This window comes from Zalophus californianus, chromosome X (assembly GCF_009762305.2).
Source record: "Zalophus californianus isolate mZalCal1 chromosome X, mZalCal1.pri.v2, whole genome shotgun sequence".
Taxonomy (NCBI): Eukaryota; Metazoa; Chordata; class Mammalia; order Carnivora; family Otariidae; genus Zalophus; species Zalophus californianus.
Genome location: NC_045612.1, coordinates 31,991,999 through 32,017,909, shown reverse-complemented (window position 1 = coordinate 32,017,909; position 25,911 = coordinate 31,991,999). Strand labels below are relative to the sequence as shown.

The 25,911-nt window shown below is 38.4% G+C and overlaps 1 protein-coding gene across 7 annotated transcripts in view; it reads right to left on the bottom strand.

Moving 5' to 3' along the window:
• KLHL13 (kelch like family member 13) overlaps nt 1-25,911 on the bottom strand; it is a 200,133-nt gene that overhangs the window by 20,506 nt on the left and 153,716 nt on the right. For all 7 annotated transcript variants that reach the window (XM_027609350.2, XM_027609344.2, XM_027609346.2 and 4 more), the window contains 3 exons: nt 23,361-23,502; nt 3,774-3,906; nt 3,031-3,227 (listed from right to left, as the gene is read on the bottom strand). In XM_027609350.2, coding sequence (XP_027465151.1) covers nt 3,031-3,227; nt 3,774-3,906; nt 23,361-23,502 — 472 coding nt within the window. The remainder of the gene's footprint in view (nt 1-3,030; nt 3,228-3,773; nt 3,907-23,360; nt 23,503-25,911) is intronic.

Below are 25,911 nucleotides of genomic sequence, written 5' to 3'. Positions count from 1 at the left end.
GGGGAGTGGTTCTTGTTCGATGGGGCCTGGTGCTCTGTTCTAGAACACTGGTGCTTCTACCTCACCAAAGGTGAGGGTGGCTATATTATCATATTTAAAGTTATCATTCAAGGGGCGCTTGGGTGGCTCAGTCGGTTGAGTGTCTGACTCCTGATTTCGGCTCAGGTCATGATCTCAGGGTCAAGGGATTGAGCCCCGAGTGGGGCTCCACGCTCCGCAGGGAGTCTGCTGGAGATTCTCTCCCTCTCCCTCTGCTCTTTCCCCCACTTGCACTCTGTCTCTCTCAAATAAATCTTTAAAGCTGTCACTCAAAACTACCATAAAAATGTTTTGTGTGTTATTTGCTGAGTCACATTTTCACCTACACAAATCGTTAAGAATGGGATAGACTATAGATGTACTGGAAGCTAACTTCTCTTTCTAAAAGCTCAAACCCAAGTAGTGTCTTGTTTATGTGAAGTATAATCACACCATATCATTAAAAACATAAACCTGGGGCGCCTGGGTGGCTTAGTCGGTTAGGCGTCTGCCTTCGGCTTGGGTCATGATCCCAGGGTCCTGGGATCAAGCCCCATGTCGGGCTCCCTGCTCAACAGGGAGACTGCTTCTCCCTCTCCTCCCTGCTCCCACTTTCTCTCTCCAATAAATAAATAAAATCTTTAAAATATAAAACAATAAAAATAAAAACATAAATCTATTCACTCAAAACCTTTGGTTTAAAGCACACAATCCTTAAAACATGAGATTGTTCTATTTAAAAACTATCCATAAAACTTAGCTTGTGGGAAAACTCAAAACAAATCTACCTTTGAAAAATACATTATCTCGAAACTTCCAGTTCTTATAAGCAGAAAAGACACCCAAGGGCTACTCTTTTGCCTGATCTACTTGATTGCTGAGAAGGAAACAGGAAATAAACAGAGTAAGGCTGAACATTTAACTAAGAAATAGAATGCATGAAAGAAGGATAAAGGAAAAGTTAGATTTTATATAATCCTTATGCTAATAAACTACCAACTGTTCTCAAAAAATCATCATGGATTCTGAGACGGAATATTTCCACAGTAAAATCATGCAGACATATCCTTAGCAAACAGGATGAAAGACAGGTAAACGGAATGGTGCTAAGAAAAAAGGTGTTTCCTCAGAGCTCATAGAAAGTTCTAAAACCAAGAGAGGGAGGAATAAACTATACCACAGGTAAGCTTTGTCTGAGACAAGCCTCTTCTCCATTAGAAATGGGTTTTAGGATGTCTGCAGAGGACACTAGAAATGAAGAATTTAATCTGAATCAACATTCTAATTACAGAAAATTTATCACTATTGCAAAATTACTGTGATGTCATCTTTAAATAAACTTGTTTTAGAGTTTTCTAGAACAAAATTGATTTCTAATACTGTTACTTTGACAACTGTATGCTTTTATGACTTTTCATAAATCATGCTTTATTCCATTTGGTCCTTTTCTTTCAGGTAAAGGAACAGATCACAACCAATATCTAAAGTTATAAGTACTAAACTCTGGTATTAGAGAAGAAATCGACAATAAATGTCTATTATTAATGATTAGTTCCAAAGAATTACCACACTGTACCTAGTTTGGCTCAGGATGACCAGCTGTTGCTGAGATCAGTGTAGAGCAATGTTAAGAGTCTATAAATGTAAGCATTAAGTGTTATTACTAAGTTAATTGTTGGACTTGATTCCTTTAAAAAAATACATGTAATTCAGTTCCTTTTGTCCTTGAGATGAAGCTGTCGTATAATATCAGTGGCACAAAACTAGAGGAGAGATGCTGATAGGTCCTAAGGGGAAGGGCCTTGTGTGATTAAATTAAAAGGAAATTTAGCGCTCAGATTCAGTAACGACGACAAACTGTACCATGGGAAATAAACAATCTTCATGCGGGCTACTTATGCAATAGTGAATAGGACAACACTAAACTCTGTACCACCACACTGCCTTAAAACCCTGAAAAACAGCAGTTAGTTTAAAAGTTTACAAATAATTGTGGGACAGTCGTGTGAGTACTTTGAAATGGAAACACACAAACAAAACATATTTTCAATAGCCCGGTTAAAGTAGCTGTTGGCTGACTCTGTAAAGATAAGGAGTAGCTTATTAATAAAATCACTAAGGACATGTTCTCTTGAAACTTAGGGTTTTAAAAACGGGGCTCCCAGTTTAGTAACTGCAAATTTTAAAAAGCTCAACAGCAATTATTTACCAATATTAACACTGGTATGAATTTAAATCAATTATAGAAAAATGTATTCTCCATTTATTTAATAAGTCAGAAAATATATCAAAATTTACCACTGTCATAATTTTCAGTCACAAAAGCAAGCTCTATATATAAGCTGTAGAAATCTTCTTGGCAATATTTCTTTGCAACCAAAGCATTTCATTTCCCAGAAGTCAATAATTTAAGGGTCTCAAATAGGGCAGTGCCTTCAGGAACCATGTGACTGCTAAGGAGTTCACCAATTGGTAGTTGTGCCCTCTCCTATTTCTTAAGAGAGGCTAAAAATGATTTAGTAGGTGATGTGTTTCTATGGAACTAAGACTTATATCTTACAGGCTGTCACATAGGTGTTACTTCTTCTCAAGACCTAGATCCCGTATTTAAGGAAGAAAAAAAAAATTACTGAGCCTACTTTAAAAGACTTACAGAAGTTCAGATTACGTTTTCATGGAATTCCATTTAAGAAAGACTGCCTGCCTAAAAGCATGAAGGCAAACAAAACCAGATTAAAATAGATAACGTCAGTAAACAGGTTAACATATATATAGTTATCAAACACTATCCCTGTCTGATGTCATGGGATTACACAGAAGGTTTTCATGAAGTGACTCCGTTTTATAAAACAGCACCCATACTGTTTCCCTCTCAACTTCGTTCCAGAACACACACTACCTGAGCCCTCTCTCTCATGGCCAAAGTTTCACATGCCTACATAACAAATTCAGCAGTCTTTCTACACCAGAGTATATTGCAGGAAAAGTTCTGAAGATTTGAAAATGGCTTACCCCAGATATGAGAAATACTTTGCAGAAGTCCAAAACCGGCAGAATCTGAAGAAAACTGGCAGCTTCCAGTGTGTCTTGAAGGTTGTCCATGTTAAGAGAAAGCTTTGCAGTATAAATGAAATCAATAATTTTCCTTAAGCCGACTTTGCTCACACCATGAAGCTTAATGCACATTAAATCTTGTTCTTTCATTCCACCTTAAATAAAAAGACATTCAATTAAATGAGGGTGGATAATTTAATTAAGGTCAAACTCACTTCTGCTGCTAATTAGATGCAATAAAATCAAGGAAAAGTTTTATTCTATGTAAGCATTCATGTCAGAATCAGACTTCCGCATATTTTACAGTTAAAAGAGAGTACTTAAAAAGGAATATCTCTATACTAATGGAAGTCGTGTATAATGCAAGTGCTTCCAAAATGTTCTCCTGTCACTTCATATCCTTTGATGGATTAAAGATTGTCTTAGTCAGACCCAGAGTCTCTGGTAGAGCATTCAGATGTGTATCTGGAAAAGAGAAGTTGTGAAACAAAGATGGACAGAAGTATGAAAAAGGCACATTCATTTCCCAAGTTTAAAAAGCGCCACTTACAACTACACATACTAGGTGTATATTCCTTTTGAAACGATTTCTTTTTGGAAAGACAGGTCAAAAGAACTGATTTCACTTTAGAAGCAAAAATATGTAAATATGCATTTCAGATTGTTTTAATGGGGGTGCAGAATTTAACAAGCCAACCTACCTGTGAACATCGCCTTGAAGTAATCACTAGCAGAGGCCATCATGACTCGATGCACAGGGAAGGCGTCATCTGTGTCGCCTGGCATCAGAGTCACATCACAAAGCAATCCTTCAAGTCGAAGCTGGTCAAAGCCCTACACCAAGAGCATGAGTTGAGTCACTAATCAAGGTTAAATGGGTATGCAAATTTCTGCCCGCTAAAATTCTGTGTATATATTAACAGGTGTCTTAGAACATAAAACCAATAGAATAATTACTCAGAAGAAAACTGAACAACTGACTTGATGTGTGACGATGTCTATTTAATTCACAGTAGGAAAAGGTAAAATGAAGACTAATTTCGATTAAGAGCACATATGGAAAGAGCTTAAAATATATATATTCACTTATTTACACAACTATTGGCTTTATCTTATTTTGAAAAGAAATTGCCACATACGCTTTCATTTTCCCATGTGCAGGATCAGGGTGGGAGATAACATGCTTTCTGTAATAATATGTTTATAGTTCTTCTATAGTGCATTCCGGACACACCTTGATTTTATAGTTTTTGTGGGGTTTTTTTTTTTGTTTTTTTTTTTGTTTTTTGCTTTTTAGGGATTTATTTATTTGAGAGAGCGAGCGAGCGAGCATGGGGGGTGGGTGAAGGGGCAGAGGGAGAGAGAGAATCTTTTTTTCTTTTTTAAAGATTTTATTTATTTATTTGAGAGAGAGCACAAGAGGGGGGAGCGGGAGAGGGAGAAGCAGACTCCCCGCCGAGCTGGGAGCCCGATGCGGGACTCGATCCCGAGACTCCAGGATCATGACCTGAGCCGAAGGCAGTCGCTTAACCAACTGAGCCACCCAGGCGCCCTGAGAGAGAGAATCTTAAGCAGGCTCCACACCCAGTGCAGAGGCAATGTGGGGCTCCATCTCACAGCCCTGAGATCATGACCTGAGCCAAAACCAAGAGTCGGACACTTAACTGACTGAGCCACCCAGGTGCCCCTAGTTTTCATTTTTTTTTGAGAAAGAAAGGTATAGAGAATCTGTGTTAATTGCAAGATAGGCATTCCTTGCTACTAACTAGATTGTTCCATCTCTTTGAGAATTAGGGATTGTCTTAGATATCCTTATACTCGGCACATTGCTGCTGCTTGGCCAATTATCTTTCAGGTTTCATGCTTGGAATTTAATTACCTTTGGAAAAAAGAGCCCAGGTAGCTCTGACATGGGACATAATTGTCCCCAAATGCCTAAAGTTCAGTGGAGAATTAATAGGCTGGCACCCACGATTCAGAGGATGGACAGGGCTCTTGTGAGAAGAGGGCCTATTGGTTAGCTCTTCCACTCACTCCTGTGATGATCCCAACCTATGACAAATAGGCAGACGTTCCTTCGGTCTATTCTTGGGAGAATGAAACATTTTAAGATGATAATCGGCCGGTAAAATGCACAAAAGGGAGACAATATGTAATTTAATGCTCAGACTCAAAAATGAAGATTTTAGCAAGATTTACTCTATAGTTTCAAATGGTAATATATTATTATGAAAAATCATGAAGATCCTCATACAAGTTACCTTCTAATATATATCGTAATGTAATAATGTAACACAACAAGAACTAACAGCAAAGAGTACTCCATCCCCTTCACATTTTAATGAACCCAAATAAAACTTTTATTTAGAGTTGTGTTTCATGGATTTAAGAAGCAAAAGGCATGACATACTGAAGAATGCAGTTTGAGAAATATTGATCCTACACATATGTATAATATAAATCTCAGTCTAAACATCTTCTCATCATAATTTTTAAATTGCTTTTTAAAGAAAATGCTTGAATCTACAGAACTGGAACTTCAAAGAGATAATGTGATCCAGCCACTTTCTCTCTTGAGGGAGATATAAATATTTTTATTCCAAAAATATTTATACATTATACATATACTTTAGAACAGGATTATGTATCATATTTTTCTTTCTCCAACAGTGACTGACATATGTTTTTGTTCACAAATATCAAATCATTCACAAATGCCTCTTTTCTTCTATAAACACAAAAATTATATACCCCACCCTTGATATTTTCCATTTTCCCATTGTTAAATGATCTCCAGCCTCTGTTATTTAGAAAAGTAAAGGTAAAAAGCGAGGTCCATTTTAGGGGAATAGTCTCATGCAGAAGGCAAAGAGTAGCTCTTTGAAAATTCATATACGGAGTCAAAAGTGCAATAAGCTTAAGAGGACTGCCTTTCAAAGGTAGACAAGCACCGGGAAGGACTGAAAGTGACCACTGCGGTGGGGACGGGATGGTCAAGAAGATGGTGGGAACCATCAGAAGAGTTGAGGGCCTAGCATGTTTGCATTCCCCACTGCCTGGCACACAGTGGGCACTTAATGTATGTTTGATTTATGTTCAGTTACTGCAGGAACTAACAACTCTGATTTTACCAAGAAGCCACCACTTGGTAGTTTAAAACCATGGGGGTCATGTTGAGCAGAACTTTAGTTCTGGGCCAAGCTAACAAGAAACCAGGCACTTTATTTGGGAAACTTCTCCCAATAGTAAAAACTAATTGTGCCCACAGTGTTTCTTCGTATTAAACTGTAATGGCTAAGATGAGAGAAGAGGAATTGAACCAGGGTCTGGGGATGGGGGAAGGTTGACTCACAAGGGCTTGGCTTTTTTCTCCCTCAGATAAAGTGCAGGTTTTGAAAAAATTAAATATATGCTTGTTATAAAAATACAAGATATAAGTTGAAAACTAAAACACCATTTCTACATACAGGAAGTAATTATTGTTAACAGTTTAATATATATATGTCCAGGCCTCTTTCTTTTTCTAAGGATTTTATTTATTTAGAGAGAGAGAGAGAGCGTGCGCGCGAGAGAGCGCGAGCAGGGGGCAGAGGGGTGGGGGAGAGGGAGAAGCAGGCTCCCGGCTGAGCAGGGAGCCTGACATGGGGCTCAATCCCAGGACCCTGGGATCATGACCTGAGCTGAAGGCAGGTGCTCAACAGACTGAGCCACCCAGGCGCCCCTCCAGGCCTCTTTCTATACATATGCATAATGTATCGTTTGCTTGTACGTATAATAGGATTTTTTAAAGTGGAATATTATACACATTATTGTGCGTTTCCAAAATTCACTTGAGCACAAAAAATGGACAGCACTCTATACACACAGATCTACTCCATTCTTTTTAGGGGATGCATAGTATTCCATCATGGCGGCATACCATTCATTATTCATCCGTTCCCCTCTGGACACTTAGGCTATCTCTCGTCTTTGGCCATTATAAGCAACGCTGTAACAGACCTTCTTGTACATATACTTACCTGTGTAGGTAGATCTGTGGGAGATATTCATAAAAGTGGAATTGTTGGTTTGAAGAATACGTATTTTTTAAAGTTTGGAATAGCTACTGGCAAGTTCAAGCCTATGGTTTATCTTGGGAAACAGATTATACCTTGGGTACTGGCAAAAAAGATGTCAAAATACCAACGAAGTGAGACTAGGTACTGTATGCCACCTTGCTTTATTTTTATCCATGAAAAGAATTTCTGAATCTTCTCTAAGGTATATATAGATAATTATCTGTGAAAGGCAATCATGACTTATTCTGTCAAAAGCAGTGATTGTATCCAGTCAGTTATTTCCTTCCACTGAAAACAAGAAAAGCCCAAGAGACAAACAAACAAACAAAAACCTCAGTTCGTTTGCTAGCCCTTCTGTCTTGAAAATATTCCTGCAAGTATTTTATACTGGGAATTGAGTAATGTGAGTAGGCTCCATTCCTATTCCTTAGGAATTCCTTATTATTCCTTCTTTTTCCTTTCGAACAAAGGAATAGCTAATGCTTCCTGTATCATTATCTGTGTCCTTTCTCATTTTGTCCATATTCTATTAAGATACTGCTTGTTGAGGTATATACTCAGTCCTCAAAATCTGGACGGCTCAGCTAAGACACCAACGGCTTTTACCTGCTTCACAAATCTGATCATTTTGCTTCCCTTTGCACTATCTTAAAAAAAAAAAAAAAAAAATCCTCTCCCTTCTTCAGCATGACCTGGCATCCCCAAAGAAAGGAAGCTGAAGCTCCAAGACCACTTCTAGCGCATTCTGAGTATCTTTTATTCTAAGCTTAATTTATCTACCTCTGGCAAAGTGTCTGTTTCTGTGAGGTTCTGCATTTATTTTCACTGCATATGAAGTAGTTTCCCTATCTGTATATTTCATAAACTTTATTTTCAAGTGCATAAATGAACAATCCTACCATCCAATTCCATATTTGCCCATTTTATTCCCGATTATTGCTATCTTTATCCAAATAAGATCTGTCAATTCAGATTGTTTTCATACAGATTCGAAATATCTTGTCTGCATTATCTGTATATCCCAGCTCTGTCTCAAGAGAAAAAAACTAAAGTTCCTTCTACAGCATATTCCGTTGTATAGAAGAGAGTCATTTCTCTAAACAACTTTTATACTCTAATCTTGTGAAGGCACACATTCAAAGAAAAGGGGAGGTTATTCTCCCCCACAATTCTCATACTTGCCCTGTATAGATCTACCTTTTGCTTTCACTCTTATAAATCTCTTGCCCTATTTAACTCTGGGAAGACTCTCAAAGATGCCCTGATGGGCAGCTGGCTCAGTCGGGAGAGCACGCAACTCTTGATCTCAGGGTCGTGAGTTTGAGCCCCACGTCGGGTGCAGAGATGACTTAAATAAATAAAAAGATACCGTGCAGGCTTAAAATGTGTCCTTTTATTATAAAATTGTTTTCTTCCACCAGATTTGTATTCATTCCTCTCGTCAAAACTCTATAAAGTCTGTTGTCTCTTTCCGTGTGCTAGTTCACCAAACACTTATACAGCTCTGCTTTACACAAAATGGCGCCAAGTTTCCAGTGAGTCTTTTAGAGTATCCGTAAAGTGGTTCCTGTTGCTTTAAACTAAGCTTTTTTCTGCCCCAATCCATATCTTAGTTCTTTATTTTTCTATTTCTTCTGGGCCTTGGGTTCCATTGATGTAGAGATTATTATCTGTTTTTGGTTGCTTTACTCTGTTTCCCTTTCCCCCTCCCATAAAACTCCCGACATCTATTTTTTCTTCTTCTTCTTCACATACTTTGGCGGGGGGGGGGGGGGGGGGGGGGGGGTAAAAAACTGAGCATTAAAAAAAAAAAAGGGTTTTCAGTTCCCGCTACTAAATTTACCCTATGTATCAAAACTTCAAATCCTATTTAGTAGAGGGAGGTATATATGTAATACCCTGAAGGACTGAGCCATTTTAAATGAGTTTGATAAATTTTTAAATGGTCACATTAAAACAGAAGGGGATATGCATTGACATCACACAACTGCAGCATAGAAACCATATGAGCTACAAATAATTACTACCAAAAGTTGGTTGGATGTCAACAGCTTTCACATTCAATATAATGTCATTTTGAAAAAAGCTAGATTGGTAATTTTGGGTATTAAAAAGCAATCTGATAAGCAAGTCTTTCCATTAAATTCTGCACTGGAAGTAACTTACTAGCATATTGTATCAGTTTTGATCAGTATAATTTTGAAAAGGAAGTGGGATAAAAAGGAAATGCATCCTGAGAAGAACAATAAAGATTATTAATGGAAAATATGTTTTATGAACAAAGATAAAGGAACTCAAGAAAAGGTTAAGGAATGGGCTTATTCCGATCTTTAAGTAAATGTAATGTATTTGATCAAAACAATACCATAGCCATGTTTTTATGATACTGTTCTTCACTTCATTCAGAGGACAGAAAAGGAACAGATGCATGTTTAAGGCAAAAGAGAGATATAGACTGTTTCTATTAATTTTAATTCTCTTAAAAGTTTCTATTAATATGAGTTAAACTCTGCTCTTATTATATGACACTGCCTGGAGTTTAAAACTTCTAATGGCTTTCTGTCAGTGTTATATCGCAATATAGAAATTGAAAGATTTTTTGCTTTGTTTTGTTTTTTAAGATTTTAAGTTATCTCTATACCCAACCTGGGGCTTGAACCCACCACCCTGAGATCAAGAGCTGCACGCTCTACCAACTGAGCCAGCCAGCCACCCCTGGAATTTAAAGATTGTTTAATCTGGCCCCGGCTCAACGGTTCAACCCTATTTTTCATTATTTCCTTAAGTACTCCGACCCACTTTATCAGGTTGTTGTCTAGACTGGCTCATTGGTAAAAGCCAGGCTTACCTCTTTTCTAATACCTTTATTTATGCCATTAGTTTTCACATAGAATATCCTCCCTCTTTCAAAGTCTAGTTCAAATTTGACCTCCTTTGTAAAGCTACCTCTAACCAAATCTCCAAAATAATCAGGCATCTTTAGTCGGAGTCTGACAATTTAGCATTTAATTATATCCTATAGATTTTTGTTTTCAGCGAAGATGAAATAACAGGCACTGGATTTGCCTTACCTCTTGAAACAACTTAAAACCAGACCAAGTATATGAAAAAAGAAGTTGAAAACTGCACGAAGGAGAAGGATCTGTGAAAGATGAGAAGCAAGTTAGATGAGCCCCGTGATTGTTCTGGACTTTCCAAGACAGAGGTATAGGGAGAAGGAACCCAGGCGAAGCCCAGCATTCTCTCCTGGTTAGTGTTGAGGGAGTTAAGGCAGCTAGGTTTGTAGGGCAGAACACTGGAGAAGAGATCTGCATGGGGGCGGGGGGCCACAGAGATAAAAAAATAAATAAAATAAAGTAAAATAAAATGAAATGAAATAAAATTTAAAAAAGTCTCCCTCAAGTATTCCGGTGAGTACTGATAAGTGTATTTGTCTGGGGAAAGAACCACCCAGAAGGAACACAAGAAAACACACCAAGGCTCACCAAGGGCTGAGCACAACTCACTCAAACCACCAAAATGGAAACCTTATGATTCTAGGGCCTTAGGTAGAGTACTCATAAGTATTTGCCTCCGTACTGGGAAGTAGTTTGCCCTAGAACAAACGCTGTTCTGGTGCTACCCCCACAGAGCTTAAAAGTTAATGAAAAATAGGCTAATAATAGCAAAAGAATTGGGGAAGGAAATCAGAATGCAAAGTATGACCAAACTGATGGTGAGTCCTCCACCCTACCTCCTACTTTTCCCCCCAGTACATCCCAACCTGGAATTAAGGTACCATGTCGCCTGGAGGCAGTCATCTGGGAGCAGACAGAGGAAACTCCCAAAGCTCAGAGAGAGTGGAGAAAATCCATTTTACTTTTATTTCCCTCTGCTCTTTTGAGTCCCAATCTCCAGGCAATTCCAAGGCCGTGTTGGTGGCAACAGTGACAGTGGGGTGGCCCATGCCAAAAACCGAGGGAGAAGCTTCCTCTTTGATCAGAGGACCTGTGATTCCTCTGCAATAAATACCTCTCTGTATTTGGACCCGGATCTGGGTTCAGTGACGGTCAGTGTATGGCAGAGCAGGAAAAATAAAACCCAGCTTTCAGGCCAGAGGACCACAAAGAGAGCCCTAGAGAACCGGACAGTACTGGGGAGATGGTCAAGATGGAGAAGCGTGGAAAAGAGACCCTGCAAAGCTCCACACCATGGAATACTTCTCAACAATAAAAAGAAACAAACTACTGATACACACAACAAAGTGAATGGACCTCAGAGATGTTAGACAAAGTAAAAGAAGCCGGTCTCAAAAGCTTCCAGACTGTCCGATGCCATTTATGTAATACTCTCAAAAGGACAAAACACTGTGACAGGAAACAGATCAGTAGTATCCAGGGTTTACAGGTGGAGATGAATGTGACTACCAAGGAGTAACAAAAGTACGTTGGGGCAACAGAACAGTCCTGTATCAACTGTGGTGGTGATTACACAAAAACGATATATTTGTTAAAACTCATAAATGGAGGGGCTCAGTCGTTATGTGTCTGCCTTTGGCTCAGGTCATGATCCCAGGGTCCCGGGATGGAGCCCTGCATCAGGCCCCCTGCTCATGCTCTCTCTCAGATAAATAAATAAAATCTTAAAAAAAAAAATAAAACTCATTAATATAAAATAAAAACCAAAAAACAAACTCTGGCGCCTGGGTGGCTCAGTTGTTAAGCGTCTGCCTTCGGCTCAGGTCATGATCCCGGGGTCCTGGGATCGAGCCCCGCATCGGGCTCCCTGCTCAGCGGGAAGCCTGCTTCTCCCTCTCCCACTCCCCCTGCTTGTGTTCCCTCTCTCGCTGTGTCTCTCTCTGTGTCAAATAAATAAATAAAATCTTTAAAAAAAAAATCCCAAAAAACAAGAAACCAACTCGTAAAGGTATAGCCCAATAAAAAATCCATTTTACTGTATGTTAATTTATAAAATAAACATGTAAACATGTATGTTAATTTACAAATAAACAAAAGATTTGCCAATTTAACACTAGTTGAAAGAAAGCTGGCATAGGGGCGCCTGGCTGGCTCAGCTGGTAGAGCATGCAACTCTTCATCTCAGAGTTGTGAGTTCAAGCCTCGCGTTGGGCATAAAGCTTACTCAGAAAAAAAAAATAAAAAGCTGGTATGACTATAATATCAAACAAAATAGATTTCAGAGCAAAGAATATTTATTACCACTCTCAGCTTCCTCCTTCAGAAACTAGAAATAGGAGAGTAGATTAACCCCGGAGCATCTGGGCAGCTCGGTTGGTTAAGCGTCTGACTCTTGATTTCAGCTCAGGTCATGACCGCAGGGCTGTGAGATCGAGCCCCGAGTCAAGCTCTGCGCTGGGCATTGGAGTCTGCTCAAGACTCTCTCTCTCTGCCCTCCCCCAGCCCCATGCCTGCACGCATGCTCGCTCTAAAATAAATAAATAAATAAATAAATAAATAAATAAATAAATTTTTTTTAAAAAGAAGAGCAGATTAATCCCCAAAAGCAGGAAATGGAAATAATAAAGATCAGAGAGGAGATTGATGAAATGTAACATAGAAAGAGGAAAAAACAATAAAACCAAAAAACCTGGTTCTTTGAGAAGACCCATACATGTGATAAAACTACAGCCAGACAGATTATGGAGATAAAGAGAAAAAATGCAAATTACCAATACCAGGATTGAGAGAGGTGATGGTACTAGGGACTGTATAGCTTTTAAAAGGATAATAAGTAAATATGAACAGCTGTATGCCAATAAATCTGACAACTCAGTTGCAATGGATAAATTCCTTGAAAGATACAAGCTGTTAAAAGATTATTCTAGAAGAAATCAATAACCTGAACAGCTATATGTCTAACTATAAAATTACATTTTCACTGGTGAATTCTAGCGAACATTTAAGGAAGAAATAACACCAATTCTACACAAACATATCCAGAAAATTAAGAGGAGGGGACACGTCTCAACTCATTATCCTAATGCCGGCATTATCCTAATGCCAAAACCAGACAAAGGTAAGAAAACTAATAAAATGAAAACCAAAATTCTTCATGAGCATAGATGCAAAAATTCCTAAAATTTTAGCAAATAAAATTTAATAATATATAAAAAGGATAATATATCACGACCAAGTGGGGTTTATTCCTGCAATGCATGGTTGCTTTAGTGTTCAATAATCGATCAATATAACTCACAATATTAACAAATTAAAAAGAAAAATGATGAGATCATCTCGATAGGTGCAAAAAAGTATTCGCCAAAATCCAACATCCATTTCTGATTAAAAACACCACACAAAACTCTTAGTAAATAGGAACAGAAAGGAACTTTTCTTCAAACCTATAGTTAACATCATACTTAATGGTGAAAGAATGAATGCTTTCCTCCCTGATATCAGCAGAAAAGTAAGAATGTTTACTCAGCTACTTCCATTCAACATCTCTCTGGAGTTCCTATGCAGTGCAATAAGGCAAGAAAATGAAATAAAAAGCATCAGATTGGAAAGAATGAAATAAATATCTTTATTTATAGGCAAAATGATTGTCTATGTAGAAAATCCTACACACTCTACAAACAAAGGCTCCTAGAATAAGTTGGTTTATCAAGGTTGTAAGATATAAGATCAATAATCATTACCAAACTGTATTACTCTATACTAGCAACAAACAATCAGAAATTGAAATTATGTATTACAGCATATTTAACTATCAGTTGGTATGTGCTAGTCGTCTCTGTTACTTCAATGTATGCTAAATAACAACAACAAAGCCTCATTTGAGAGAGCAGGGTAATACACTAAGGTACACTAAAAGGAAAGGTGGTAGACTCTCTTCCAACTGGTATCTTAAAGATACACACTCAATTGTGGAAGTAGTAGGCTAACTTATTGTACCCTATCCTGAGTACCAAAAAAGCTAGTCCCAAGAAAAATTATACGTTCATTTCTCTATATTCTAGCTGCCTTTTAGGTAACTGAAATAAAGAAATAAAAAGTTTCATTTTGATAAAAGGTTCAACAATCTAGATTATTTGAGCTCTTCTTTTATACAATACAATTTACTCTAAAATCCTCATGCCTTCTTCTTTTAACTGAAGTATAGTTGACACAGAATGTTACATTAGATTCAGGTGTGCAATATAGTGATTTGACAAGTGTGTATGTTACGTTATGCTCATCACGAGTGTATCTCCCATCTGTCACCATACGACACTGTGACAGTATCATTGACTATATTCCCTATGCTGTACATTCTATTCCTGTGACTTATTCATTCCATAACTGGAAGCCTTTACCCCACTCCCCTTTACCCATTTTGCTCAGCCACCCAACCTTCTCCCCTCTGGTAACCATCAGATTGTTCTCTATTTACAGGTCTCTTTCTGCCTTTTTTGTTGTTTTTTTTTACATTTTACATTTAAGTGAATTCATATAGTATTTGTCTTTCTCTGACTTATTTCACTCAGCATAATATCCTCTAGGTCCATCCATGTTGTCACAAATGGCAAGAGCTCATCCTTTTTTATGGCTTAATAATATTTCATTATATATGATTCATACAGTCATATTATATATATTTCATTCTATATAATATATAATGAATTTTATTCTTTTTTTTAAGATTTTATGTATTTCTTTGACAGAGAGAGACACAGCGAGAGAGGGAACACAAGCAGGGGGAGTGGGAGAGGGAGAAGCAGGCTTCCCGCGGAGCAGGGAGCCCGATGTGGGGCTCGATCCCAGGACCCCGGGATCATGACCTGAGCTGAAGGCAGACGCTTAATGACTGAGCCACCCAGGCACCCCAGTGAATTTTATTCTTAACAGAAATAGAATTATACAGAAATATATACGCATATATAATGAAATATTACTATATATAATATATATTAAGTAATACATATATATTAATATATATTTATATCTCCCACATATTCTTTGTCAATTTATCTATTATGCCTCCCTTTCTTATGTTAATACATCTTTATTTTCTAATTTTTTAAAGTAAATTCTATCCCCAACATTGGGCTCGAACTCACAACCCTGATCTCAGGGGTCATGTGCTCTACTGACTGAGCCAGCCAGGCGCCTCAACAATACATTTTTAAAGTTGTTTATTTTATGACCATAAAGTTTTAAAATTGGGTACAGTTCATCAACATGACATGATAAGCAACCCAAATGTCTACCTTAGCATAAACATTTCATAAAGTTAGCCCACTGGAAGGCAAGCCAAGTTAACTTGTATAGGCTCTTGGGATAATTCATTTCTTTAACATTGTATTATCTAGATAATAATTTGAGACTATAAAATGATCTTTTATTGGCTTTACAACTAAAAGGGGATAGGAAAAAATAGGAAATAGATAAAAATGGAGGAAAATATAGGAAGAACAATCTGGTAGGCACCAGTCTTAACGTGAGAAAATGCCAGTTAGGAGCCTAGACACCCAGAGCAAGGAGGCATTTTGAAAAACTCTATAGGTCTGAGTAAGCATAGCCATCAATCAAGAAATAATTTGTTTCTACCTAGAACGTTTCTAAACATTCTACAATTAATGCACACTGCTACCAGCTGAAACATGGTACTACAGTTATGGCCTCCTTGTCTTAAAAAGGATGTGTCCAACTGGCAGTTAACATTTTTTCTCTCTGTTTTGTTTGTTTGCTTTTGTTTTTTCCAATTTTGATAGGGGAAGGGAAGAAGGGCAGATAGGCAGGAAGACTTTCTTCATAATTCTACTGTTTCTATCAAGAATAAAATCTTTATGGGGGTGCCTGGCTGGCTCAGTCAGAAGGGCATACAGCTCTTTCTTTTTTCACTTCAGTAGACTTTTTATTACAAAGCTGTTAAGCATAAAGTGATACATCTTTTCTCTCTCTTTAGTTAACATGGGTAAATGTTCATTTAGTAATGTTATCTCAACTGGTTTATTGCTGACATTTATTAGTGAGTGTGTAATATTTCGTTAACTGGTAGGCTCACGTTATGAGTTAATACTTTGAGGATACCTCATCTGGGTGTGACTTCTAGATCGCTATTTATCTTGGGGTTGTGAACTTGAGCCTCGTGTTGAGTGTAGAGATTACTTTTAAAAAATCCTTAAAACAAAAGAATAGGGGAGCCTGGGTGGCTCAGTTGTTTAAGCATCCAACTCTTGATTTCAGCTCAGGTCATGATCTTTGGTTTGTGAGATCGAGTCCTGCATCAGGCTCCACACTTAGCACAGAGCTTGCTTAAGATTTCACTCTCCCTCCACCCCTGCCCCTGCTCTCTCTCTCTAAATAAATAAATAAAATCTTAAAAAAAAAAAAAAGAAGAAGAAGAAGGGGCGCCTGGGTGGCTCAGATGGTTAAGTGTCTGCCTTTGGCTCGGGTCATGATCCCAGGGTCCTGGGATCGAGCCCCACGTCAGGCTCCTGGTTCAGCGGGGAGCCTGCTTCTCCCTCTCCCTCTGCCTTTCCCCCTGCTCATGATCTCTCTCTGCATCTCTGTGTCTCAAATGAATAAATAAAATCTTAAAAAATAAAATAAAATCTTTACTATATCATTCACAACAAATTGTTAGCCTCTGTTAATGTTTTTACACTTACAGTCAATGAAAACTTAATATTTACAGATATTATATTTAAAAAGATAATACAGCTTAGAGCAAGGTTCGAAGAAACAAATTACAAAAACAGATTATAAAAACAAATTTGCAGCCAGAAAACCTGTGTTCAAGTCCTAGTTGTTGTCACTTACTGGCTATCTGATCTGGGCAAGCCTCTTAACCTCCCCGAGCTTCAGTTTCCTAATCTACAAAATGGAGAGAATAATTCTTGCTTTTTCTACCTCACAATATTGTTTAAAGTATCATGAGGCAAGTATATACGAAAGTTATTATAACTGCCATCCAAATTCATTTATTCTGCCAATAATACCAATAATAGCAGTGAAAAGCACTGAGTATTTCCTCTGTGCCAGGTGATGGGCTAGGCTCTTTATATGTATTATCTCTTTGAATGACCATAATAAGTCTTACAATAATAATAATAATGGACACTTATTAAGCATTCTCCGTGTACCCCAGAACGCGATCACAGGCATACAGAAACAACAAATCAGATCCTAGTTGTTGTGAATCGCACTGATAGGTCATATTACCAAGGACTAAGAGGGAGGAAGAGAAGAAGCTGCTAACTCTGCCTGGCTCCCACAAACTCTAGCTTCAAAAGGCAATTAAAGTAGCTATCAGGGGAACAGGCCCATGGGTAATGACTGTTTTCAGAAGTCCCACTCTGCAGGATTACCCATTGTATAACTGTCGCGGGAAAGACGTGAGTTTAGGGCAAAACTAGAATTCCGGTTTTATCACTTACCATTTAAGATGAATAATTATGAATAAACAGGGGTTTATTAAAAACAAAAAGTAAAATAAGGGCAGTTCAGGGACAGAAAATGGGTGCAGAGCCTGAAGTGTGCAAAAAAAAAAAAAAATATATATATATATATATGTGTTTAGAGAAGAGTGCAAAGTCAGAAGTCTTCCAGGTGTTTGCCTTGACCATCTGCCCTATGAACTCCCCTAAGGTTAAGCAGAAGGAAAGATCATATGATTGAAATGATAAAGGATAGGGGTTTGGCAAGGCAGCGATGACAGAACAACAAGGGACTATAAAACCAAAGGTGCTCAGCAAAAATGCCTGCCAATCATTTCTCATAAGGGATTTGTATCTAGAATACATAAAGAACTCTTACGACTGAATAAAAAGATAAATAACCCAACTAAAAATTGGGAAAAGGATCTGAATAGCCAGTTCATAAAAGATGATAGACAGGGGTACCTGGGTGGCTCAGTTGGTTGGGCGTCTGCCTTCGGCTCAGAATGAGTCCCAGGATCGAGTCCCACATTGGGCTCTCTGCTTGGTGGGGAGTCTGCTTCTCCCTCTGCCCCCCACCCTGCTCTTGTGCCCTCTCTCTCACTCTCTCTCAAATAAATAAATAAAATCTTTTTTAAAAAAAGATGATAGACAAATGGCCATAAGCACAAATGAAAAGATGGTCAACGTCATCAGCAATCAGGGAAGTACAATGCAAAACCACGAGATACCACGTCACACCTACCAGTATGGCTACAATCAGAAAGAGAGAACTAGTGTTGGCAAGAATACAGTAAAATGAATATGGAATCCTCATGCACTGTGGCTGGGAATGTAAAGTGGTGCAGCCACTTTGGAAAACACCCTGGCAGTTCTTCAAAAGTTTAAACACAGAATTACTGTATGAACTGGCAATTCTACCCCTATGTATATATGAAAGATAAATGAAACCATGTCCACACAGACACTTCTCCATGAAGGTTCACAGCAGCATTATTCATAATAGCCAAAAAGCAGAAAAAACCCAAATGTCCATCAATGGATGGATGATTTTTTTTTTTAAAAAGTGGTATATCCATACAATGGGATAGTATTCAGTCATAAAAAGGAAAGAAGCACTGATACAGGCTACAACATGGATGAACCTTGAAAACATGATGCTAAGTAAAAGAAACTGGTCACAAAAGACTACATATGATGATTCCATTGGCAGGAAATGTTCAGAATAGAGAGTAGATTAGTGGAAGGAATTGTAAGTAGATGCAGAGTGACTGCGAATGGATACAAGGTTTCTTTTTGAGCAGATGATAAGGTTCTACAATGGATTGTGGTGATATTTGCAAAACCCAGTGAGTATACTAAAGACTAAAACCACTGAACTGTGCACTTTATGTGGGTGAATTAGATGGTATACGAATTATATCTCCATAAAGCTGTTATTTTTAAGGCACGAAGGCGCCAAGGAATAGTATGATTCAATGAATTAACATAAAATGGGGCAGTACAAGAAAAATGCTGACAACGTGCGTTAATAGGTGAAGCCAAAGGATGAAAGCTTTCCATGGGAAATAACCATATCTGTAGTAGCACTACAGGAGTGAAGAAAATGAGATTAGTCCTTGATTTTACCAGTTACTACTTAAGCAAACCCTGGTTAACCTTCCTGAATTGAGGGAAAGCAATTTGCACTGCTTGACTCCATCATGGATTCTCTGCGGATCTGTTCAAGGTTCTAGGAATCCAAACCTATTAGGTATCACCATTCTTTAGGCACTTTCTTCGACAGCCGAGTTTGCAAAAGCCACTTTAACGGAAATGATTAATCTGCAAGAGCAGATCAAGCCAACCAGATGGATGCCTTATGTGGCACACCCATCACTTCGGATCAGCTACATTTTCTCCGATGCCTTCCATGTTTGCCTCAAATTGAAGTAAAAGAAAATGGATATTTATGATGTACCTTACTTTCCCATAAATTGTCACATCTCTTACCCATTTTATCGATAAGGACACTGGCCCAGAGAGGATGGAGGGCTCCCAAAGTCACATAACTATTGGTAAAATTAGGATTCCAGGTTTGGCCTAGACTCATGTCCTTCCCACTAGAGTTATGCAGTGGGTAATCCTGCAGAGTGAGACTTCTGAAAACACTTTCTCCCCATGGGTCCCTTCCCCTGACAGTGACTCTCAATTCCTTCTGAAGCTGAAGTTTGTGTGATTGCTAATTTTAAAACGATGATAACATTTACACATTAAACACTCCTCCAGCTTGTTCCCTTGACAACCATACACCTAAGATTAGATGGTGGGGGGGAGTTCTCTGTTAGTGCTGCTACTTAAAAATCTCCCTTTGTGAGAACATCATTTTTAATGGACTTTTAAAGAGAGCAAACTTTGGCAACAGTGATAGAGAAGCGGTTGCTCTATGCCACCACAGAAAATAGCATAATAATAAAACAAATGTCAGCTGATGAAAGATCACCTTTACTCCATACAGACTCTCTAGTTACTTTCACATCATTGTTCTTTCCACCAGCCGGGACCAACAAAGGCTAAACTAAAACGTAATACAGCCAAGGGTCTAAGACCCAGCCATACTGGTTTTATCAACAATTTACATATATATATATATATATATATATATATATATAATTTTTTTTAAATTTCAATTCAATTTAATTAACATATAGTATAGCATTAGTTTCAGGGGTAGAATTTAGTGATTCATCAGTTGCCTCTCACACCCAGTGCTCGCTCATTCCATCACTTGCCCTCCCTAATGCCCGTCACCCAGTTACCCCGTCCCCCATCCTCCTCCCCTCCAGCAACCCTCATTTTTCGCCCCATAGTTAAGAGAATAATTATCTTTTGTAAACTACACAGGGTATACACAAAAATATTTCCACTGTAAAAAAAATTAAACAGTGCAGGATCGTACAGAGCAGAAAGTATAAGACAACATTCACCAGCCTCCCTTAATGTTTCCAGACCTTTTGCTGTGCATTTACATTCATATATATACTGTATAGTCTTTTTCTTTTTTAAAAAAGTTTGATTTATTTATTTGAGAGAGAGAGAGAGAGAGAGCACGAGCAGGAGGGGCAGAGGGAGAGGGAGAGAGAATCTCAAGCAGACTGTGCTGAGCGAGGAGCCTAACACAGGGCTCGATCTCACGACTCTGAGATCATGACCTGACCTGAAACCAAGAGTCGGGAGCTCAACCAACTGCACCACCCAGGCGCCCCATTTATTGTATAGTTTTTCTACCAATAGATGGGATTCTACAATACATACTGCCCTGTAACTTCAACAGCTTTATTGAGATAGAATTGATATACTATACAATTCACTTACATATAATGAAAAGTTCAGTGGCTTTTAGTACATTCACAGATAATGTGTGCAACCATATCCCCAGTCAATTTTAGGATTTTTTTCCTCATCTCAAAAAGAAATCCTGGACCCTTTAGCACCCCCGTGTCCTCTCATTCTCTCCACCTGTAAGCAACCACTAGTCTACTTTCTGTCTCTATAGACTTCCCTCTGCCAGCCATTCTGTCTGAATGAAATCATGTAAAATACGGCCTTCTGTGACTAGCTTCTTTCACTAGCATAAAGTTTTTAAGGTTCATCCATGTTGTAGCGTGCGTCAGTACTTCTTTCCTGTATAGAGCTGAATAATATTCCATCATGTGCATATGCCATATTTGTCCTGTTACTTTTTTCATTTAATATATTCTTTCCATTCTTACACACAGATCTACCTCACCCTCTTTGGTGACTGCACAGTAGTACCTAGTTGTTATACCACATAATTTATGTAAGCATTTCCCTGTTGATAGATATAGAAGCTACTCCTGATGTCTCCCCATTAAAGCAATTAGCTTATCCCCTCATATGAGTAGGGAGAAAGGGAGAGGCCACCTTTCTCGGCAGAAGAAGGACCCTGTCTCTAGAACAGTGGTTCTAAAGGTATGTTCCCTGGTCTTGCAGCATCACCTGGGAACTTGTTAAAAATACATGTATCTGAGGGGCGCCTGGGTGCCTCAGTCGGTTAAGCGTCTGCCTTCGGGCTCCGGTCACGATCCCAGGGTCCTGGGATCGAGCCCTCTGTCGAGCCCCATGTCGGTCTCCCTGCTCAGTGGGGAGCCTGCTTCTCCCTCTCCCTCTGCTACTCCCCCTGCTAGCTCTCTGTCAAATAAATAAATAAAATCTTTAAAAAAAAAATACATGTATCTGAGTTTTTGATTCAAAAACTCTGGGGCAGGGCCCAGCACTCACTGTTTTAACAAGACTTCCTCCTTGTGATTCTGAAATGCACTAAAATTTGAGGCCCACTGCCCCAAATCTGTATCACTACACTAAAGTGGCTTCCATTATTTGGTTTAAAGTTCATTTAAAAATTAGCAGGAGCACACACATTGGCTTTAACACAAGACTATGGGCATGGATGGGGGAGATGTATTGGGGGGGTAAGTCTCTTTTTCTTTAGAGAGATTACTTAAATATAACAAAAAATACCTCTTCCTCTCAGACTTTTCCTATCGGTTTGACCCCTCATTCTCTTTTCCCATAGCCTTGAACAGCCAACAATTAAACCATTTACATAGCATCGAGATGCCAGGAATTGGCAAGCTTCTCCTTCCTGACCCTCACATTTCTGCTGATGAGACCCACAGGACAACAAACCATAAAACCCAGCTCCCACTGCAAACCAAAATAATGGACGATATGATCTCATGGAATTACAGATGGGAACTAGAATGGAATTTAGAGATCTCCTAGTCAAGACACATTGTGGAGATAAGACAAATGAAGCCCAGAAAAATTCCATGACACAACAAAGCCGCAGAGCGAGTGGAAGGACTCCTCTCTTACTACACTATATACTGGACTGTACACCAAACACTATATACTATATATACTGCTTTACCCTAATGGTCACGGACCAGGAATACGCATGAAATTCACCTGGGGAGATTTCTTGGAAAAATACATTCAGAAAAATTTCTTTTCTTTATCTCACCAGAGGGAACACTGATCTAATTTGCCTATATCTAGAAGACACTGAGGGACATCCGATAGTATGCTGTTTCCTAATTCAGCCATGCCCACAGTGGTCAGGGAGCGTCCATAACTGCCAGAAGTCCTAGGTCTGCTTATCTTTCGGCTACTGAGCTCCACGTTGCAGTTTTTGATGGGTTGGGGTTTTTTTGTGTTTTTGTTTTTTGTTTTTGGGGGCTTTCTATTGTATTTCCGTCCTCTCCTCTGAGGTCACTTACTACCTCTTACATCTACCAGTGTGTTTGCATCCAGCCATCCTCATCTATACTCCCACACCTACTACTGTCAATGTGAGCTGAGACGCCAAAGAAATATGATCTTCAGAACGATGATAAAGGCGACAATGAAGCAGGTCATGAGTGAGGAACTAGAAAATTCAGCATAGGGATTTGGGATATTTATATTGGCTGAGACAAAAATGGAAAGTCAATGCTGCCAGACATAACATTCTGTAAGCGAAGTGGCCGACAGCGAGACCTCCTTCATACAAACAAAACAAATAATGAACTCTGGGTTTTGGGTTTGTTTGTTTGTTTGTTTTTTAACATCAGGAAGGTATGTAGTTTTCCCCTCAAGGTTTCCTCCTGATGTTTGCTTGCTCTTTTTTTTAACTAATAAACCTAATTTTTTTAGAGCACTTTTAGGTTCACAGCAAAATTGAACAGCAAGTACAGAGGGTTCCCGTATGCACCCCGTCCACATACATGCACACTCCTCACCCCCCGCTATCGACATTCCCCCACCACAAACACTCTGAGTGGTTTTTAAATCCATTTAAATATTACAAAAGGGACAGTTTAGATTACCTGTAACACCACAGAACTGTGGGTATTGCTGGTAAAGATGCGTGTGGTTCCTGCCTTGGAAGACTGCAGATGGGATGAGAGACCCATTTCGCTGCTTCCAAGGGACAATTTCATGTGTTGGTCTTCCTCTTCCACTAGAGATCTGAAAATGTGTATAAATCAGAAAGAAAGGCAAGTTAAAAGCTGATATATAATTCACAATAATGGCATTGTTTAGAGTAATAATCAGTCACTAGGGCCAATCATTTGACTATGGGATATACTGAATTTTGTTTTGTTGTGCTTTAGGCTGATACCATTCTACACCCTAGAAGAAATTATATTATGCATTTGTAAAAAACTTTTCAAGGTCAGAAAAAAATTAGAAGTGAGAAATCAACCTAAAAGCTGGTTCAAAACTACATACACAAAGGGTCTTTGTATTTTTAGTGCAAGAGTAATTGCTTTTGGTATTGTACTGTTTAGGTAGCAACAACATCAAATTGTGTTATTCACAGTTAAAATTTCTTTGGAATACCTAATTTGAGAAAGATAAAAATAATAGCTATCAGTTATTGAATAGTCACTATGTATCGGGTACTTGCCCAGAAATTTACAAACATGATCTCATATAATCCTTAAAATCATCCAATGCAATAGGTACTATTATTATTTCCTTTGTGTGAAGGGTAGGGAAAATGAGCTACAAAAAGGTTAAAAGTAAGTCACCTAAGGTCGCAAATTTATTAAAGTAGTTGGGTCAGGTTTTGAATGTAAGTCTCGTATGATTCCAAACTCCAAAGACCCCATTAATAAAAGTCAAAGATTAACTGTGACAGTAACACACTGCTTCCTCTTCTGTCATTAGTTATAGTTCTAATCAATCCCCAATGGAACAAAAACTTTTACACCTGAAATAATTTATTTTTCCAGCAGTATCTCTCACTGATCATTTTGGGATTTATTCAGTTAAATCGCTAGAGTCTAGTGGCATTTCCATCTTTTCTAAGAAATAAAAAGTAAAAAAATAATAAATGCAAGCTATGCCAATGTATATATTACACTAATAACTTGGGGGGGGCATAAAAAGGATTGGAGAACCTGCAGTTAACAGGTCAGTTTGTTTCACAGAGACCACACAAAATATTTAATGAAGGGCCTCAGGTTACCCTGAAAACTGACCACCACAGTACAACATTTTACTATCCCTTAGACAAGGCAGGCCTGTGTTTCCTTAGGTATAACATTGCCCAAAGTGTCCCTGAATCATCTAAGAGCCGGGAGCCGGTGGCTCTGAATGGGTTTGTGCATTCATGATGTAGACTGCTAAAATGTGGACACTGGGAGAGGGAGAGGAAGAACACATTTTCAAGCACTAGAACTCCACTTTTGCTCTTTACCTCTAACTTCTTACATGTTGAATCATTTGGTTTTCTTTTTTCTTCTTCTTCTTCTTTTTTTTTTTAATGATTCTATTTATTTGAGAGAGAGAGCGAGAGGGAGGGGCAGAGGGAAGGGAGAAGCAGACTCCCCGCTGAGCGCGGAGCCCAACACCGGTTCGATCTCATGACCCTGAGATCATGACCTGAGCCGAAGGCAGACGCTTAACCGACTGAGCCAACCAGGCGTCCCTTTCTTTTTCTTTTTTTAAGGTTTTATTTTAAAGTAAGCTCTACACCCAACATGGGGCTGGAACCCACACCCCTGAGATCAAGAGTCACATGCTCCACTGGATGAGCCAGCCAGGCGCCCCAAATTCTTTGCTTTTCTAACTCTGGCCTATCCAATATCATGAAGATTTCACTTGTTCCCTACCTTACCTGTAACCTCAGTTGATCAGTTTGAACCAGAAAAAAAGTTTTAAGACTACCATACTATAAGATCCTGCTTTTTGAATCCAGACATCAACGAAATGGTTTTAAATCTTGTAATAATTAGCAAAAGTTCTGGCCTTAAGGGTGAGATCAATTCTTCTTGAGGAGATTAGAGCCACAGTATATAACCAAAAATGAATTAATAATATATGACCATGTTTTATTCAACTCTCATGGATATTTAATAAAGAGAATAATTTAAATACGATTTTAACAAGCATAGAAGAAAATGAATATCGCTTTCTACTAATTTCAGAAATAGCCTTAAAAAGAATTAAATTATATACATGACATATATCATACACACACTCACACACCCTTTTAAACAGCTTTTGCAGACAGATATTTAAAAGTACAGAATTAATGGGAAAAGTGGGAAATAGACTGATGGTGATTGGTATCCCTAACCAGAAAATTTCCATTCAAACAGAATTATTTTAATGAAATATCCAAGCAGAATGTTTTATTATTTTCTGTATTCCCTGCACAGAACGTAGCACATGAGAATTTTAACATATGTCATCTCAATGAACACAGAATCTCATTTTTGTGGACATTTCTTTCTCACACAGTGCGTTCAATGACCATCAATTATCATTTTTATAGAACCACAGATGTAAAAGGGACAGGGATAAAGCTGAAGCCACATTGTGCCTATGACATATCCTGGAAATTGCTTTTTTTGAAGAAACTACAGA